The sequence below is a fragment of the Neopelma chrysocephalum genome, unplaced genomic scaffold (genome assembly GCF_003984885.1).
Source record: "Neopelma chrysocephalum unplaced genomic scaffold, ASM398488v2 Primary Assembly neopelma1_60, whole genome shotgun sequence".
Classification (NCBI taxonomy): Eukaryota; Metazoa; Chordata; class Aves; order Passeriformes; family Pipridae; genus Neopelma; species Neopelma chrysocephalum.
The window spans coordinates 17707849-17725773 of record NW_020897715.1 but is presented as its reverse complement, the minus strand read 5'-3'; the positions used below and the strand labels follow the sequence as shown (position 1 = coordinate 17725773).

The window sequence follows — 17925 nt, the reverse complement described above, 5'->3', positions numbered from 1 at the left end:
TGTTCCCCTTTTTATTTCTCCCCAACCCTTTTCCTTATCAAGTTTTGCAAAGTCCCGCAGACTTAGTTCAAATCCTTATGTTCCTCTTGTTTCCCTCTTCATAATAGTTAAAAAGCCCGGGCTGGACCTGCCCAAAGCTGTGGCTGTAGTTTTCTTAATGACCTGTCAAATAGTGACCAGAGACATTTGGTCTTTGCTTGATTTCTGTTCTCTCTCTGTCTCTGAATTCTGGGTCTCTGTGTGGTGTTAGTTGTGGCTTCCCAACTTTTGCACTGAAAAGGTCCTTGACTGAATAACCTTAATAAAGGAGATGCTTTCACCTTTCACATAACCTTACATAACTCATCTTTATTTAGTGGGAGCAGCAGCTTAGGAAGTCATGACGTTGCTCTAAGTAACTGCTTTGCCTAGATATAGAATTTATCATCTTCCCTGAATGAAAAGCTTTACAGATAGCAGATAAAAAAAATGAACAGTTGTCTGTGAAAAGATCTGTGGTCTATATTATCTGCTTCATTCCCGACACACTTCTGTGCTTGCTGCTGCCTCAGGATACAGCAGACAGTAGCACTGACTCAGCTGAGGATGTAGCTGTTACTGCAGCTGCTCAATGCTGTTTTTCAAGGCAGAAGCACACAGCAGCACCCTGATTTTGTGCTTTCTATACTATTAGTTCCTCCTTGCTTTTCTTTTGGCAAAGGCCCAAAACACACAGCAGGGCAGGAGACAGGACCTCCCTACTTTGCAACCCCGCAGATGTCCCAGGATCCTCAACAGCCCACAAACCCTTCCTGACTGTGCTGTTGAGCAACTTTGACTGGATTTAGGTATAAAAAACTTGGTTAAGCATAGTTTTTTCCGTTGTCTTCTATATTCCCATGTCATTTCTAGTCAGAGATTAAGAAAAAAAACACCAACAAGAATAAAAACACGTCTTTACTGTGAAGGTGCCTGAGCACTGGAGGACATTGCACAGAGAGTTGCAGAGTCTCCATCCTTAGAGATACTCAAAAGCTGTCTGGACATGGCTCTGAGCAACTGGCTCCAGGGGTGCTGGTTGAGCAGGGAAGTTGGGCCTGAGCTCCCTTCCAACATCAGCCATTCTGTGATTCTGGATGAAAAAGACACTGAGTGTTGGTTATGCCCATGGATGAAGGTACTAAGACTGTGAGGAAGGCTGGTTATTCATGGTGAGGTAACGAGCAATAATGGGTGTGCTTTAAGAAAAATTACATTTAAATGTGAGGACAGCATGTAATTTATATAAAGAATATTCTTCCATAGCCAGCTAAGAATAATTGCCCTCTCAGATGTTGACACTTCACAAAGTTGTCCCTGAAACAAGTTGTAGGAATAATCCTGCTTAAGTTGCAGGATGATTCTCTTGTCTCTAATTTTGGTAATTTTTCTTTTCCACCCTTTTCATCCCTAGTCTCTCTCTGCTGTCAGCACCTATTCTTTCTATGGTCCCCCACCCTTTCCAAATGCAGTGAAGAATGACATTGCCTGAGAGAGGAGAGGGAAATGTTACCTCCTGTTAATTTACTGAGCTGTCCCATTGCCAGGTCAGCAGAGAGAGATTAAGGCAGGGAAGCGGCTGCTGTGTCCAAGCAGACTGAACAGGAGGGGGCAGGGAGTTTCTGGTTACACTCTCCCTCTCTGTCTTTCCCTCACCAGTAACCTTCTCTCTCAGGGTGCTCTGTGGGATTTTAGCTGAAGCCTTGCGCCTGTTTCACTCCATGATTCTGCTGTGGACGGCAGATAGGAAGACATTGTCTTGAACAAACCCTAATCCCACAGGACACGGCTGCTGGGGATATGACTGGGGATGCCGCTCAAACAAAAGCGTTCAGATACCAACAGACACTGGTGAGTACAATACCTGCAGCAGGACAGAATGTTTCCTACATGATAGCTGGCTTCCGTTCTCTGCTTAAGGGGCTCAATGCTTTCTTTGCCTATAAATATCCTTCCCTGTTTGCATTAGACAGACTCTGTGAGAGATCTACCTGAGCACTTGTTCCAGTAGTGGCTTCCTCCAAGACAGAACAAGGCCATATTTTCCTTTGCTCAGTATGAAAATGAGAGTTGATCTTAATCCACGTGGATGAAAAATTTACATCACCAGACAAGGAAAAAGGTGCTGGAGTGACTCAGGGCTGTAGCAACGCCTACTCTGCAGAGATGCATAGAAGTTCAACTGCTGGTTGTGAATGGGTTTCCTTTTTCTGGGCAACCACAGATAAGACACTGAAACCTTTCCCTGCCCTTCCTTACAGCTCCCAGAAGATGTGGTTAGGATTCTGCCATACTGGCTGTTAACAGGTGCTGTGAGAGCATGGAGCATGTTGTTCTAGGGCATCTTTTGGGCATATCCAACTGGGGTCAGGCACTGCTTGGCTTTATAGGTATTTGGATATGAACTTTTGCACCACTTTCTGCTTTAACTACTTTAAAGAGTTACCACCAACTAGGAGAACTAAGATTCATTGCATCTCGTAAGTCCTCACACTTTTCTGGGCAAGTGGAGGCAGCAGCCTGTACTGTGTCCAAAAAACCACTTTGGTCACTGAGATGAGAAGTAGCATCATACATTCTAGATTGCCTGTGGAGCAGCATGAAGGGAATCCCAACCTCTAAAAATGAATAGTGACCTGAGCATGCAAAGTTTTGGTAGCAGTGTTTAGAGACAAATAAGATTGTGTTGAGGCTGAGGAAAGTATGAAATCTCATCTTCTTTAAGCTACTGAAAAGAAAGATGGAGACTTTTTTACCTGTTGCTCTATGGTGTCTCTTGGGCACATTCAAGTAGGGTCTTGCACCGTTTTGGTTTATAGATATTTGAATGAAGGCTGTTGCTACACTTTCTGGTTTCAGTTTCTAGAACATCTGATTTGCTAAGGAGAAGGTATGATTGTCTTTGGGAGCAAAAAGTTGAGCTGAAGAACAGGAGAGTAGCTTTCAGTTCAAAATTCTCTGCTGCTGAACACTGCTCTTGCATAGGACATAGTGCCTTACAGATGAATGAAGAACTGTATGATCTTTGATGTGACCATATAGCCCTTTATGACTGAAATATTGATTTAAAATTCAGACTTATGTAATGAATGTAAATTTCTGAGTGCTCCAAATAGGCATATCACAAGCACATGCCCTCAGCTCAACAATTTTTACTAAAAGCCCTATTTATTGCATATAAAGTATAAACATTGCTGAAGGATACAATCATTACAGTGGAAAGGCTGGATTATGATATATTTCATCTCTGGCAGCCTGACTTTGTTGTCCAATACAAAAAAGAATCATCCTCACTGTTTGGAGCGAGTGGTACCAACACTGGGGCATTGAGACTGATCCTAATACAGAACATAATGGGACTGCTGTGACCTGTTTGCATAGTAAACAAACTTGTAATGATTGCATAAGATACTGAACTGTAAGGACATAATACAAACCTGAACAAGAGCAGTGGTAAAGAAGAGAGCATGGGACAACAAAAGATGCAGAAATAGCAAGTATGCTATTTGGATAAAATGACTATATTTCTTCTGCAAATGTAACAAACTCATGAACATCTACAGTTTTCAGTTTTAGGTTCTTTAGGGTAGAACTAGACTAGTCAGAGTATTTAGACTAATGAGAGTTTTCTTGAATGTGGGAAGACACAACTAGTACTAGTTTCCTTGAGTTCAAGGATCGTGGTCTGTATAATGTAAGCGAAGGCAAGTCTTTGACAAAATATTTTTATATTACTGAATAGCTATTGGGGAGAGAAAGAAAGAAAATGTCTTACATGATCTTAATTTATTCATAAATTTATCCCAAATATTTGCCATTGAGAGTTCTTTTAGGCTTCTGGACAGGTCAGGATAATGTAATAAATGGTAGCCGTTTGATTCCTGAGGTGTCTGCATAGGTAAACCCAAAAGGATCAGTTCTTTATTGAATTCAAGTCCCAGATAAGCTTTGTGATAAGGAGGCAGCCATGCTACAACCTGTTTCATAAGAGATGATTGTAAAGTTGGGAATTCTTTGAGAATGACCATCTATATTCAAGTCCTCAGGAATCATATGCAGAGTAGCAGCTAATTACTGAGAGTAGCTAGTTGCTGGATATAATCCAAGCATTAGTGTTGAGTAGGCGCTGAATCTCAATGAAGAATAAATTATTTCTCAAAACAAGAAAAATTAATAACATTTATAAGGATTAAGTAGCAAGTGAAAAAGGGATCGTAATTCTGGTTGTAGTTGCCTTAAGTGGATACCAGACACTTTCAGGACTTGAGTATCTTAGCAATTTTACACCTTAAAATGCTATCTTTAGGGGCAGGCTCCTCTCAAGTGTCATCATTACCTCTCTTCATTCTGTGTTCTTGGGCATGTTAGTTCTTTCTTGTTTAGTGAGTGAATAATAGCAGAGAGCACTTCTGAACTAATGCGGCATACATTAATTTTAAGACATCAGACATAAAGCAATCGCTGCTCTTTGGGCATGCTGATCAGTAGTAAAAGAGAAACAGTAGGTCGTTGCCTGACTTCAAACACTGTAGGAATGATTTATATTTTCCTCTGATTTAGAAAATATATTGCAGTGTCACAATCCACAACCTAAGTTACTTGTGAAGTAACTTATACTTTGGGATGAGGAGATATGGTACAGTGAGTAGTTGCTGGTCAGCCGTCAAGGTCACAAATGGTCTACATGAGAGTGCTGATGAGTCATCTGACCATTTCTTGTCCTTAAGTCCCTTCTATGATTGAAGTATCTCTGTTTATTTATATAATATGGCCACTTTATTAATTTTTTCCGCTCCTGGCTTTTTTTTCCCCATTCCTCTCCAATAATCTATTTTAGCCATTTCTTTCCCAGGTATTCATTGCCTCTTTGTCCCTTACTCTTTTACCTTTCTCTTCTTATCGTCATATACTTTTTCCTCACTTGTCTTCTGCTGCGTCTCCTCAATCTGTTTCTCTGCCGTTCCTGCTCTCAATATCTATGAAGCCAAGTGTTAGGTTTCACAGCTGTGTTTTTCTCTGTGCCTTCCTCACATCCCTGCCATTGGATTCTGTTCTAAAAATATCCCATGTGACCCTTTCCCTCTGCTGTCCCAAGGCAGAGGGGGGATTCTCCACAGCTCCTCTCTCCTCTTTTTCTTTTTGAAGATATTGTCAATCATACAGAAAGTAATATTAGAAGGCAGAAGAGACCTGGATAGCTGAGATCATGAGAAAGATCATTTGTGCAGATTTCTATTGCCCGTTCTAAAGCTGGAGAGGACAAAAGATGCAGATGAATACCGGGCCAGGCTGTACATGGCAAGGTGTAGGCTGCTGACTGTGACAGTAGAAAAGAAAATAGAAATTTTTAACTCAGTCCATCACTGCATGGGAGAGATGTGCAGAGCTGCCCTACCTAGGAACTTTTTTGATATATTTTGCTGTGGCCATAAGCTCTGCTGTGAGACCTAGCATATTCCTGAGGAAATTCTCTCACTTCCAGTTTGTATTGCTAGCAGGTCTGGTCTCCATAGTTCTATTAATAATTGAAATTTGCCTGCCAGTATTTTGGTTTTGCTTCTATCAAAGCAAAGAAACCAGAGTCATAGTAAGATCTAGATGGGAAGGGAACTCTGGCAGTATCCTGTCCAACCTCCTTCTTGGTCATGAATTTTCCTTGTTTCAAGTCATGGCTGTTGCCTCTTGCATTTTCTTTGTGCCTCTCTGAGAAGAGCCTGGCTCTGTGTCGTCTATACCTTCCCTCTGGGTAATGGCACACAGCAAATAGATCCCCCTCAGCCTCTTCTCTGGGGTGAATAAACCCAGCTCCTTCAACCTCTCCAGAAAACAATCCAGGCAAGACTTCCCAAGGTGACACCCACAGCTGCACACCAGTGCTGTATATTCCTGACCTAAATGCTTTTTCCCATAGAGAAAGTTTGGTCAGTAGCACGTGCAACAGACATGGTACTAAAGACTTTTCCTGCCGCTGGTCATTGCCTTCCCTGGTTGTTGCCAACGTTGTCCTTGTACTGAACCGCGGGAGCAGTTACAGCCCCACAGGAGCAGCTTCCCTGGGAACACTGTGCCCTGGATAGCAACATCGTGGCAGGGGGTGCAAGGGGCCTTTTCTGCTACTTGCAGAAAGATATTTTTTCACACATTTCCAGCATCAGTCAGGTATTTGGTTCTTTTGGGAAGGTGTACAGAATTATACTTTTTAAAATGTTATTTCCAAACCACCTGAAGTGTCCAGGTACAAAGTGGAGTTCTCACACCAGGAGCTAGTGGGATAGCAGTGGTGTTGTCCCTCAGCACTGCAGTTGTTTATTCCTGAGAAAGCTGTCACAATTATAGCACAGTAGCAGTAAGAATATACTTCAGCGATTTTGTCCAGCTACCTATCCCTTATTTATAATGCTACAAAATTTAAGCTTTTCCATGATTTGTACAGACCTCCTGCCCAAACAAATAAATCCCAGGGGCTGGTAGCATGCTGATCAGTTTAAACCTTGCTGTTGATCTTGTGCTGTAAAAAGTAAGAAAACTTGTTTGTGTATAAATGGCATATGGGGGCATCCCACATTTGTTTGAAACTTAATAGGGTAGCTACATGCTATAAGCTTTAATATATGGACAAGACAATACATAATTGTTTTGATAGCTGATATATGCTAATTTGGCAATGTAGCAGATTAAATTATTTCAGGCAAGTTTGTGGCAGGGGGTGTATGTATGGAAAGACCTTGTACTAGAATTCCTGACATTAAAAAAAAGTTAGACCTGTTGCTAGTATAGTTCTCAACAATGGCAGTAGAGGGGCAACTGGAATACAGAAATTACTGCCCAAGCTGTACAGCAGGTGGCATACAAAGTATGGTAGATGAGAAATAATTCATCAATACTGAAATGTAAAGTACCAAGATCAGTGTTTACAGAGCCATAGTGCTCTCTACTCTTTTATATGGTTCCGAATCATGGGTCATCTACCGCCACCCCCTGCGTCTCCTAGAACGCTTCCATCAGCGCTGCCTCCGTACAATCCTAAACATCCACTGGTCAGATTATGTGATCAATACATCTGTTCTTGAACAGGCAGCAATCACAAGTATTGAGGCCATGCTACTGAGAACACAGCTGCATTGGGCAGGGCACGTCTCCAGGATGAAGGACCACCGCCTCCCTAAGATCCTGCTTTATGGTGAACTTGCCACCGGCTGCCGCAAGAGAGGAGCCCCAAAGAAAACATACAAGGACTCCCTGAAACAACATCTCAGCCTCGGGCATATTGATCACCATAACTGGTCTACTCTGGCCTCCAATCAGGAGGCCTGGAGACACACCATCTATAACGCTGCTGATGCTTTTGAGAAAGCTCGCAGGATCACTCTTGAGGAGAAAAGACAACGCAGAAAGAATTGTGCCTTGCAGAATATACCATCTAAGGAGTCTTTCTGCTGTGCCTTTTGCAACCGGACATGCCTTTCTCGTATTGGCCTTTTTAGCCACCAACGTGCTTGCAAGAAATGTGGGTAGAGCCCTTCCCAAATCTTCGTTCGCGAAGCCTAGCCATGATGATGACTGAAATGTACAGCAAATATAAATCCCCAAGATAAACTTGACTACTGTTGTGAATCTCCATGAAATCACAGCAAAAAACATGGGCATGCTGGAGAGAAGCTGGTGGTAAACACTACATAAAAATAAGTTATTTTTTCAATGTTTGCTTTAGCAAAGCGACAGTAAGTTGCTGTTATCAGTTTTGATGGAACAGCTTCCACATACCTGCATAATAAATGATAACTGTTAACTCATTAACGCAGAGGGAGAACAAACATAGGTTAATAATGTTGGAGAGCACCTTATCGGACAGAATCTGCTTATTTAGTGTTTACATTTACTACTAAGTGACATGGGGCTTCTTGGGGAACCAGATTATATTGTGGGTTCTTTGCATCAGAAGGCATGTTATGTTTTTGTATTCTTCACACTGAACATAGGAGTAGCAAAGAGATCCTCCGTGAGTTGTGACTGCAACAGACATTTTAGTCTTTTGACATTGATAAGGATATAGGGAGGGTTAAAGAATTTGCTCGCTTTGTTAAAATTCAGCCATGTACCTCTACAACAAATTCCTGCTTTGTGGTGAAGAAATTGATTCATATGTGTCCATAAAGGAACCAAGTGGATGTTGGGAGTCAAAGTCATCTATTCCCATAACATATTTATAAAAGGCCATGGATCAGGAACGTTTGCTTATCAACTATCAGCATTGAGAGTGGATTCTAAAAGTTCATAAAAATACAAAGCACCTTCACTGTATCTATTACAGTGATAATGCAAGTGTTGAGTGGCACCTACACATTTTCAAAGAAAGCCATTACCTGTAGGTCTAAAAACTCTGACAAATTACATGTGGTATGTTGTTTTCTGATTTGGTGATGTGAGGAAACACAGTGTTTAAGTACATAATCTTGTGCACCCACGAGTTTGTTTCAGATTAAAGTTAGTCCAATTAGTCTTAACCGTGTATAGTCTAGCATACACGTTCTTTGATATGGTGTAAAATACTATAGTGACTGTGACTGTCTATAACCTGAGACCTGGAGGTACCCAAATCTCTACTGGGACACTGAAGAACAGAATTTGCCTGAAGACCCCTCACAGAAGCTTACAAAATATTTTAATATCAGAAAGAATTTACTGCTTTTAACAACTACAAAAAAATATTTACCAGTATTGAGAATGTACTCAGCCTAGGTATAGATCACAGTCCTCCAAACAGATTTCAGAATTAGATGATGCTTTCTTCAGACAACTGGAAGAGCCTCATGTTTACAAGCAATGCAGGAGGTTTCTGAAGTGCATTGACAACAAGTTCTTAACACCGATAATCAAGGCGACAGCAAGAGGAGGTGCTCTGCTGGACCTGATATTTACAAAAGAGAAAGGAGTGGTCAAAGGTGTGAAGACCCGGGACAGCCTCAGGATCTGAGAAGAGAGAAGGGCTAAAAACAAGATCTAAATCCTTGAGTTCAGGAGAGAAGTCTTTAGCTCTTCAGGGATCTGCTTGGATGAACCCCATGGGATATGGGAGGTGATCCTTTCCTTCCACTTAGCTGTGATGAGGCCATACCTAGAGTCCTGTGTCCAGTTCTGAGCTCCCCAGTTCTAAAAACATATGGAGCTACTGGAAAGAGTTCTGCAAAAGACCACAAAGATGATGAAGGGACTGGAGCATCTCACATCTGAGGAAAGGCTGAAAGAGCTGGAATTTTTCAGCCAGGAGAAGTCTCAGGTGAGGTCTTGTCATCTGATGGAAGACTGAAGATGGTGAAGCCAGGCTCTTCTCATTGGTGCCCAGTGACAGGACAAGATGGAAATGGCACAAACTGAAACAGGAATTTTTGTCTGAACATAAAGAAAGAGGATTTGCATGACTGAGTACTGGCACAGGTTACCTGGAGAGGTTATAGAATTTGCATCCTTGGAGACATTCAAAAGCTGTCTGGACATAGCCTAGGCAGCCTGCTTCTGTTGACAGTGCTTAAGCATGGTATTGGACAAGACAGCATGTGTCCCATCCAAAGCTCAAATATTCTATGATTCTGTAATTAACTAAAGTACTCAGAGGAACAGCAGTGCAAGTTAGCTACTGGTCTACAAGATTATTGTCTTCTAAATATGATGCAGAATGTATTTTTAATTCTTCATCTGTAATGAACTCTCTTATCTACCCTTATTGTTAAGTGATTCACACAAACCTGTCATTTACTTCTATTATGGAGAAAAGATACAAGGACTCCCTGAAGCAACAACTCAGCCTCGGGCATATTGATCACCATAACTGGTCCACTCTGGCCTCTAATCGGGAGGCCTGGAGACAGACCATTTATAACGCTGCTGATGCTTTTGAGAAAGCACGCAGGATCACTCTTGAGGAGAAAAGACAACGCAGAAAGAATCGAACCTTGCAGAATATACCATCTAAGGAGTCTTTCTGCTGTGTCTTTTGCAACCGGACTTGCCTTTCTCGTATTGGCCTTTTTAGCCACCAACGCGCTTGCATGAAAAATGGGTAGAGCCCTTCCCAAATCTTCGTTCGCGAAGCCTAGCCATGATGATGATGGAGAAGCAAATTAAAACTCTTTGCCTGCATCTAAATTCCAAGAAATTCTGACTTCAGTAGAACAAGATGAATATTTTTTATCAACTTTTTTGTTGTTGTTCTTCTGAACTGACCCTACCTCCTGAGCTACAGCAAAATAAATCTTCTCAGTTCACTTTCTTCATATCACTCATCATTTTATTCATGTCCAGATCTCCTTGCCCTTTTCAGCCTGGGAGGTTCAAGTCTACTTAACTCTTCTTCATACAGCAGCTATTCCATAATTTTGGCCATCCTCTGAAACTTCTTCCAATTCTATTATATTCTTTTTTAAACTGGGGGAAACAGAAAGGCAAACATTACTCAGATGTAGTTGCACATTGCATTTAGTTCAGTCTTATTTTCCTACTTCTTAACCTGTAATTCTAAATAAATGCTGAGGGAATCATTATCATGACCATTCTGTGTAACCTTATTCTTAAACAGTAAAAGCTTAAATAGCAATAGTTGGAGGATTCTGGTGTATGCAAAGCTAGAATGTCTGTTCCTCCTCACAGCAATCACTTTAGATTTATTTTGACTTCTGTGATTTTATTGCTCAATCATCCTGTTAAAGTCTTTGTACAAAATTCTTCAGTCATTTTTACTCTTCTGAATTCCTTAACAACACTATGTTAGCCCTTATCCAGACCAGAGAGGTAGTTGATATTAATGCTGCTTGGCAACAAGTTTATTATCAGAGATAGAGGACATGGCACTGAGGGTAGGCTGCTTTTAGTTCCATTTCCATATAGAAATAGGGCATGTTGGAAACCTTATTTCCATTAGTTTGAAGTCCATAATGCTTCAGGCTCATAGGGCAAAAGAGCTGCAGGTTCACCTAAGCTTTTCCAAGTAATGGCAAATGCAGCATTAAATTTATCCCAGCTGTGCCACAGAGTAGTGACAGAAGAAACAGCCAGCGTGGGGTAGGAACTTTATTCCAGAGGTACATAGAAATCTTTCTCTTGGGAAGATGAAGCACAGGCTAAGCAAAGTTCTCTTCCCTAAACATATGTTTTAGTGCTGCACATGAGCATGTACTTTGTAGTTGACATGATATATTGACACAGCCGCATGAATAGCCTGGTACTTACATGCTGCTCCTCTGACCTGTGGTGAACTCACTCAGAGCACAACTGAGCAGTTAACTGCATGAGGATATGAATATTTTTTTGTCAGTTTACCTTTCACAATGCTCAGAGCAGAAATATCAAAGCTAGTGCAAGGAAAGGAATGTGACTGTCCTTTCTTTATGGTGCTCACAGTTTTGGGACAGCTGTGAAGGTTCAGGCCGCACTGAAAAATCTTGAATTACTGTGTGTTCTCTCTTCTTTAACTGAGCTATATTTCAAAAACAGTCAAAAATTACTCTTATGCCATGACTGCAGAAAAGTTATCTTTTTTTTCTTTAGCTGCCTTATACCAAAAGATAAAAGACCAGACTCAACACTTTGTCTGGAGATGTGGAACAAGGGAGACTATGAAGGTCAACGTCTGATATATTATTGGCTTTTGATTAGGCCAGTGTACCGTGTGACAGGCAGCCTTTTCTGTGCATAGCTCAGGTAGAGTGTCTTGTTCCATCCTGCTTGTAGCCCCTTGTAGCAATGGATTTATGGAAAAAGTCCTGCCAAAGATGGACTGGTGAATCAGAAGTTTTTAATGTTGTTTAAACACGTGTTAAGATGGCTTTTTGCAGAGTCACTGCTCCTTCTTCCCAACACCCTCTGTAAAGACTCCTTATCTCTTAGGCAGGAGTGCCCTGGGAAGATGTCCTAAGGTGTTTTCATGGTCTTTTGTTAACCCCTTCCTTATTTGGCTGTTAACTCCCTACCTGATTGTTTTTTTGTAAGACCCCTCAACTGTGATTGGTCCCCTTTGACTGTCCCAAGAGCTTTATAAACCCCTACCCCACAATAAACTTCCTCTTTCGTCCGTCTCTCCCTGGTGGTCTGGTGAGTGCTCCTTTGCAGGGTCACAGCACCACGTGGGTGGGGGGCAGGGTGGAAGGGCATACACCTTCCAGGTAATGGACTGAAGCCAGGCCTGAAGGTTCCCCCCTCCAACTCATCTACCGTAAAAGTTCCTCACCACAAGGGCCCAGAAACAGGCAGAATATCTGCAAGTAGTCCTTCCCCATGGTACCTTTCACTCCCCATTCAGCTATAGCCCTGAGCTGCCCAATGTCATCCTTATTCTCTACTTTTATTGTTCCTTCACTGTAGGAAACTGCTCGAATGCTACATAGCAAATAGTGTAATGTTAGATATTCCAGCATACCCTTTCTAAATCATTCCACAAAGATTTTTGACTCTTTCAGAACCTCTAGTGGTTTCCATTTCCAACATAACCCTTTTTTCTATGTGTAGGCTTTTACCTCCTTCTTCCCCCTTTCCCAGCTCAGTGTGCTTGGGTTTGTAGTAAATGGATCTTGTCTAAAGAGAATGAACAATCATCAGCTGATGGCATTTTGCTACTGAATGTGGAGGACTGACATAGCTGATTCTATAACAGTGTACCAGCTGACTCTATGCTTCCCAGGGCGAAGTCTTACAATATAATATAATGTGATATGATCTGATGTCAGGTATCTGTGAAAAGGGACAGACTTATTTTCTTTCCTCTGTTTTTGGATTTGCTTTTCTATTGCCCCTGTCCTGATTAGTCTAATGTCCATGACTGTAATGTTAAATTAGCTCAGGCCATTGATTGAAGAGAAATCCAAACCATCAAAACGACTGGTTTTCCATCAACTCATCTTGGTCACCTCTCAGTCACATGATTGTTCAAAACATCTCGAAAGGACAAGAAAATTGTTTGGTAATGCAGCTTCTTGCTACAGACTGTTGTGAAGAATGACCTTGTACGGAGGGACAGACCAGCTGCAGGAATCAGTCTGCAGAAACAGGTGTACCTGCTTTGGTTCCTGTTTTGGTACTTCATTTGCATTGAACCATATTTGCTTTCTATGTCTAATTTGTTTGTTCACAGACTCTGATCTGCCCTGCACCTGAGGATACAGAATTATTGTAACTTTGCTATCCTTCATAGAAACAGCCTGAAGAAAAAAATGCTTTTGCACGCATGATTCTCTCCTAAATCTTCAGTCCAAAGTGTGCTGATAACCTTCTAAATATTCAGATTCTTAAAATTAGTGCTGCCCTCTGCCAGAATGCAGGTGATATGCTTCCTAGAACCCTCTTTTTCTTCAAGGTGTAGAGGAAATGTATGATATGATCTGTTTCCCAGAGGAGCTGCAGCAATGACAAGAAAAAAAACAACATATCAGGACAATCAAACTTCCAAATCCTACACTTTATTCTACTTCTGCCAACATTCACTGTAAAATGATGGATCACAAGGCAAATACCCGTCCAGCTCCAAAACCTCTTGATACAACTGCATGTTTGCCATATCCTTCTGCTGGCAGCCATCACTATGTGTAGGTATGGCAAGATGATCAGGTACACGCCATTTTCCAAAGCCTTTGGACCTGTCTTTCCATAGGTCCTACAATGCCCGTACTAAAATGACCATCAGGCCAGCAAGAAGTGACAACAGCCCTTACAGAGAGTGGATGGTCATCTGGGAAGGACAACAGTTAGGTACCAGAGGCTGTCCATGAGGTGTTTTTGTGCAAGATGCAGGTTCTGTCTAGTCAGGAGCAGCTCAGACTGATTCGTTCCACATGGATATAAGTGAAAGAAGCATTATTATCTGGTTGGAGAGTGTACCAGGAGTCCTTTAGGGAGTGCTGACCTCCTGCCTTCTTGATGATATCTGCCTCTTGTTTCCAGTGCAGTTCTGTCAGCATGGCAGAATAAAAATTCACAGCTGGCTCCAAACACTTCTGTGGACTGAGGACTGCTGTAGAAGGCGTCTTGATAAAAATGACATTGCAGACCTGGTATCAGAACACAGATATTAAAGACGTTAAAACACTTCTAAGCAGATCTGAATGTGCAGCAGCTGATTTAGTGCAACGATCATGTTCCTCAGTGTACAAGACTATAGGTCAAGACAGGACAGGATTATAATTATGAGTGTGGCAAAACTCAGTATGAAATTGTATAGACAGACATGTCTGTCCAACTGGTCCTGCCACAAAGTACACTTAGATTGGTGAAGATGTCCTGCAGGAAGACAGTGGGGAACCCTCCTGTCCAAAGCCAAGAGAATACCATGTACCTATAGAGACCTTAACCCCATTCCATGGGGTTTAATGACGGCATTTTGAGCAGTTTCATTTGGAGGGAGAGAGAATGGGAGAAAGGAACCTGGTGGCCAGCAGTTGGTGATGCCACTGGTACCAGCAGTGCTGTATACCAGCCAGTTCTGTAGCCAGAGCTGTGGTCCTCATGGTACAGGGAAGCACCATAGCAACACCCTCTGGATTGCCTTCCCTCTTTGAACACTGATAAAGATGAAGTTGTAATCGGCCACGGCAAGGGTCAGCTGCATCTTCTTCCCAGAGCAATGAGTCTTCAGCAGGTGGCACAGCTTATGCTTCAGCACAATGTGTCTGAGGAGCCTGCAGACTTGTGTGAGCCCATGGTCCCTGTGGTGCACAAAACCTGTGGTCTGAGATATTTGTCCTCCTCCTGCAAAGTAAAGGTCCCCAGGCCAGTCAGTGCACCTGTCAGAGAGCAACAATGCTCTCCCTGATGCAAGAACAACCAGCAGAGGGAATGGGATTTGAAAAATTTCACAAGGACCATCTCTGCTTTTATTTTGTTTACTGACTTATCCATATCAAAATATCCTATAGACATAACGCTATTTGTGGAATAGAATCTGTCTGTGATACAGATGGGCAAAAATTGATATACACCCCAGACCAAGGGCAGTGTTTGAACAAGATACCATGAACATTCTTAGGGACTATTGCTGACTCTGAACACCTAATAATGCATGAGCAGGACTGTGAGTAATGCTGTTACACAAACAAACATGGCATCCAAAAATCTGTAATTTCTCATAAACAGTCTGAGTTTAGCAGCTCCTAGAACTAATTTCTGTTCTCAACTTGAATGAAAGTTAGAATAGTTTCCACTGTTTATCCTCTGCATCTTCTTCTGTGTTGGCTCATTATCTCTCCACCATTCCTGATTTCATTCAACAGCTTCATATGTTGATCTACATCCACTTCCTGGGTTCCTGTTCCAGCTTTATTTATAATAAATAAAAATATTTTATATTTTTAGATGGCATGGACATTAAATGCCAGTTCTGGGACACAATGCCATTTATGGGCAACTTTCTGCACTTTCTTCTGCTGACTTATCTTGTCATCAACTGGAAATACTAGGCTGCCTCTCTCTTTGACATTTGGAGATTGTTTTTGCCTCATGGCCCTGGAGTACTTCTTGCACTTTTTTCCCTGGTGCCAGTCAAAATAGGCTCTTGCTGGTAAGTATGCAGCAGCTTTAGTTTAATAAGTTCCACAAAGAAAAGACTTTCTGCAGCCCTCATACCAAGAGTGGCCCAGTACTTCAACCTGGATACACTTGCTTGATGCAGTTCTTCTTCCCTTCCCCCAACGCCTTCCTACAAGTCAAAGCAAGGGACTGATAAAAGAGGGAGAGAGTCCAGTGAATGTCAACTGACTCTCACTATCATCCCTGTATCAGCAGCCAGTGATAACAGGAAAGGTTATTGCTGCAGGGGAATTGCTTTGCCCTCATTTGTGATGGATTTATTATTCAGGCTGCCAAAAGAAACACTATCTTCCCTCTGTTTACCTTAGTCTTTATCTCATATTACCACCAGGGATTGTTTTATGGGAAACAGGCAAGACCCCAGCTGTGCTGGATGGTTAGGTGCTTTTGTATGGGTATTTGCATTTAGATGGAGGAAGGAGAAGGAAAACAGGAAGCTTAGTCAAAACTGTACAAGATTTACTAGTATAACATAGTAAATAAGGCATATAAAAAATCTTGAATGGTAATGATAATACATCTGTGCCACAACTTTTATATTGACACCATTTATCTCGGTTATCTGAGACAGGACAGGATAAACTCATACAGGCAACAACCAGTACTTGGCAACCATGGAATTCTTGTAAGTAGTTCACAGCACTTGCTCTAATCATGATGGAAGTCTGAAATGTAAGCAAGACTCACATGCTACTAATAAAAGGGTTATGGTTGATTATGTCTCTGCTGCAATCAGAAAAGACAGTCCCTTTCTTCATTTCTAGGTGTGTTCCTGACCACTTCTTTACTAATATTCACATAGCCGTTCATCACCTGGAATGGAGAGCTGAGCTGGCCGAAAAATTAATTTTTTTTCTTACATCAAGCTTCCTGATCACTAGTTCCAGTACATCAAAAATTAAGACTGTCCTTTTCAACCAGTCTGCTCCTTATTATGTAATGTGCCCCTAAATTATGTAATGTGATCACTCTTTAGGAGAGATCTATAGATTATAGGGCTTCAAAGAAATTACTTTTCGAGACTTTGGAAGTTGAACATATATCAAGAAAATTAAATACATTATTTCTTTTCTTGCATATCTCTAATTCTAGCTATGGCCTTCTGGAGATACTCTGTCCATACTTATGGTCTCTTCTTCTTGACCAACCCCAGCTCAAGCACACCACAAACATGTCCTTGAAACTTTCCCGTTTCAACTCAGTCCAAATAATTTTACTTCACAAGCCAGTCCTCTTCCTAAACCTTTCAGCTTTAACCACACATTTTCCTAGTTGACCATGGCTTACATAAGAGACAGCGTTCTTCACTTGAAATTAGCCAAATCTGACTCAAAACCAGGAGCCCTGGCACAGCCTGTGGCAACCCATCTCTATGCAGCTCATCACTGCACTTTCTTTCCACCCTCACGACGTCAGTCATGCTGCTGTGTAATAGCATGATTGACAGAACTAATGTGCAATTATTAATTTTACCTATGCAACAGGCAATCTGTAGAGAGAAGGGGAAGAAAGGCACAAGCTGTAGATTATCTGTGCTGAAATAAAAAGAAATTCACTAGCTTAGAAGCATCCCTAATAAATCTGTATTTCCTAGATGTTCTTTGGTCCTTTCTGCTAAAACTGTCTTCAAGCAAATTACATCAGAGAATGTTTGTCATGCAAAATTATTATCCTAGAAAATTAGAAATCCACTGAATCCACTTCAAACAGTTAAATGTTTGCTAGTTCTCACTGACTTTAGCTGCTTTTGGATGCAGGGTCCAGTTATAAAAAGTTTTCTGCTTCTCAGCAGTCCACTATTACTTTTTTCTTTAACTTTTTGGTACTTGTATGCACACTGTGCCTATTTGATTTGTTCTTGGTTTATTCTAAGACAAGACAATCAATTCTCTACCCCACCAGTAAGACACCTCTTCATTTGGAAAGTCTTTGAGCATATGGAAAGAAGAAATTATTTAATAGAAGCTACAGGATGCTGTAGGGTAGGAAATCACTGACAGAATTGAGGACTGCAATTTAAGAAGAGGGGCAGCTGTAGGGGAGGAGCCATCCAAGCTGTGGAGGTATGGAAACAATCTCCTAGGCAATAGACTGTAAGCACAAAATTTTAGCAGCTCAGAAGGTCGTCAGCTTAATTGCAACCAAGGTCACAGTGGGTGGGGGAGAGTTGTGTATAAGCTATGTATTTATTTCTGTGCTTCCCGACTTGCATGCTTGAAGTTTTCTCTGTTTAAAACAATCAAATTATCTTATTTTTATTTCACTAAAGGCTGTTCTGTTTTGAGTTTTGAAGCCTAATGGTCTTTACCAGAGATCTCACCAGGACAGTCAGATCCACTT

General features: G+C 41.5%; 1 protein-coding gene across 1 annotated transcript in view; it reads left to right on the top strand.

Annotated features, from left to right (window-relative positions):
* Window positions 1–1684: 1684 nt before the first annotated feature.
* The window catches only part of CLCN1 (chloride voltage-gated channel 1), a 58037-nt gene continuing 41796 nt past the window's right edge, over window positions 1685–17925 (top strand). The window contains exon 1 of the mRNA XM_027681383.1: window positions 1685–1869. Within this exon, the coding sequence (XP_027537184.1) occupies window positions 1819–1869 (51 nt within the window). The 5' untranslated portion in view covers window positions 1685–1818. The remainder of the gene's footprint in view (window positions 1870–17925) is intronic.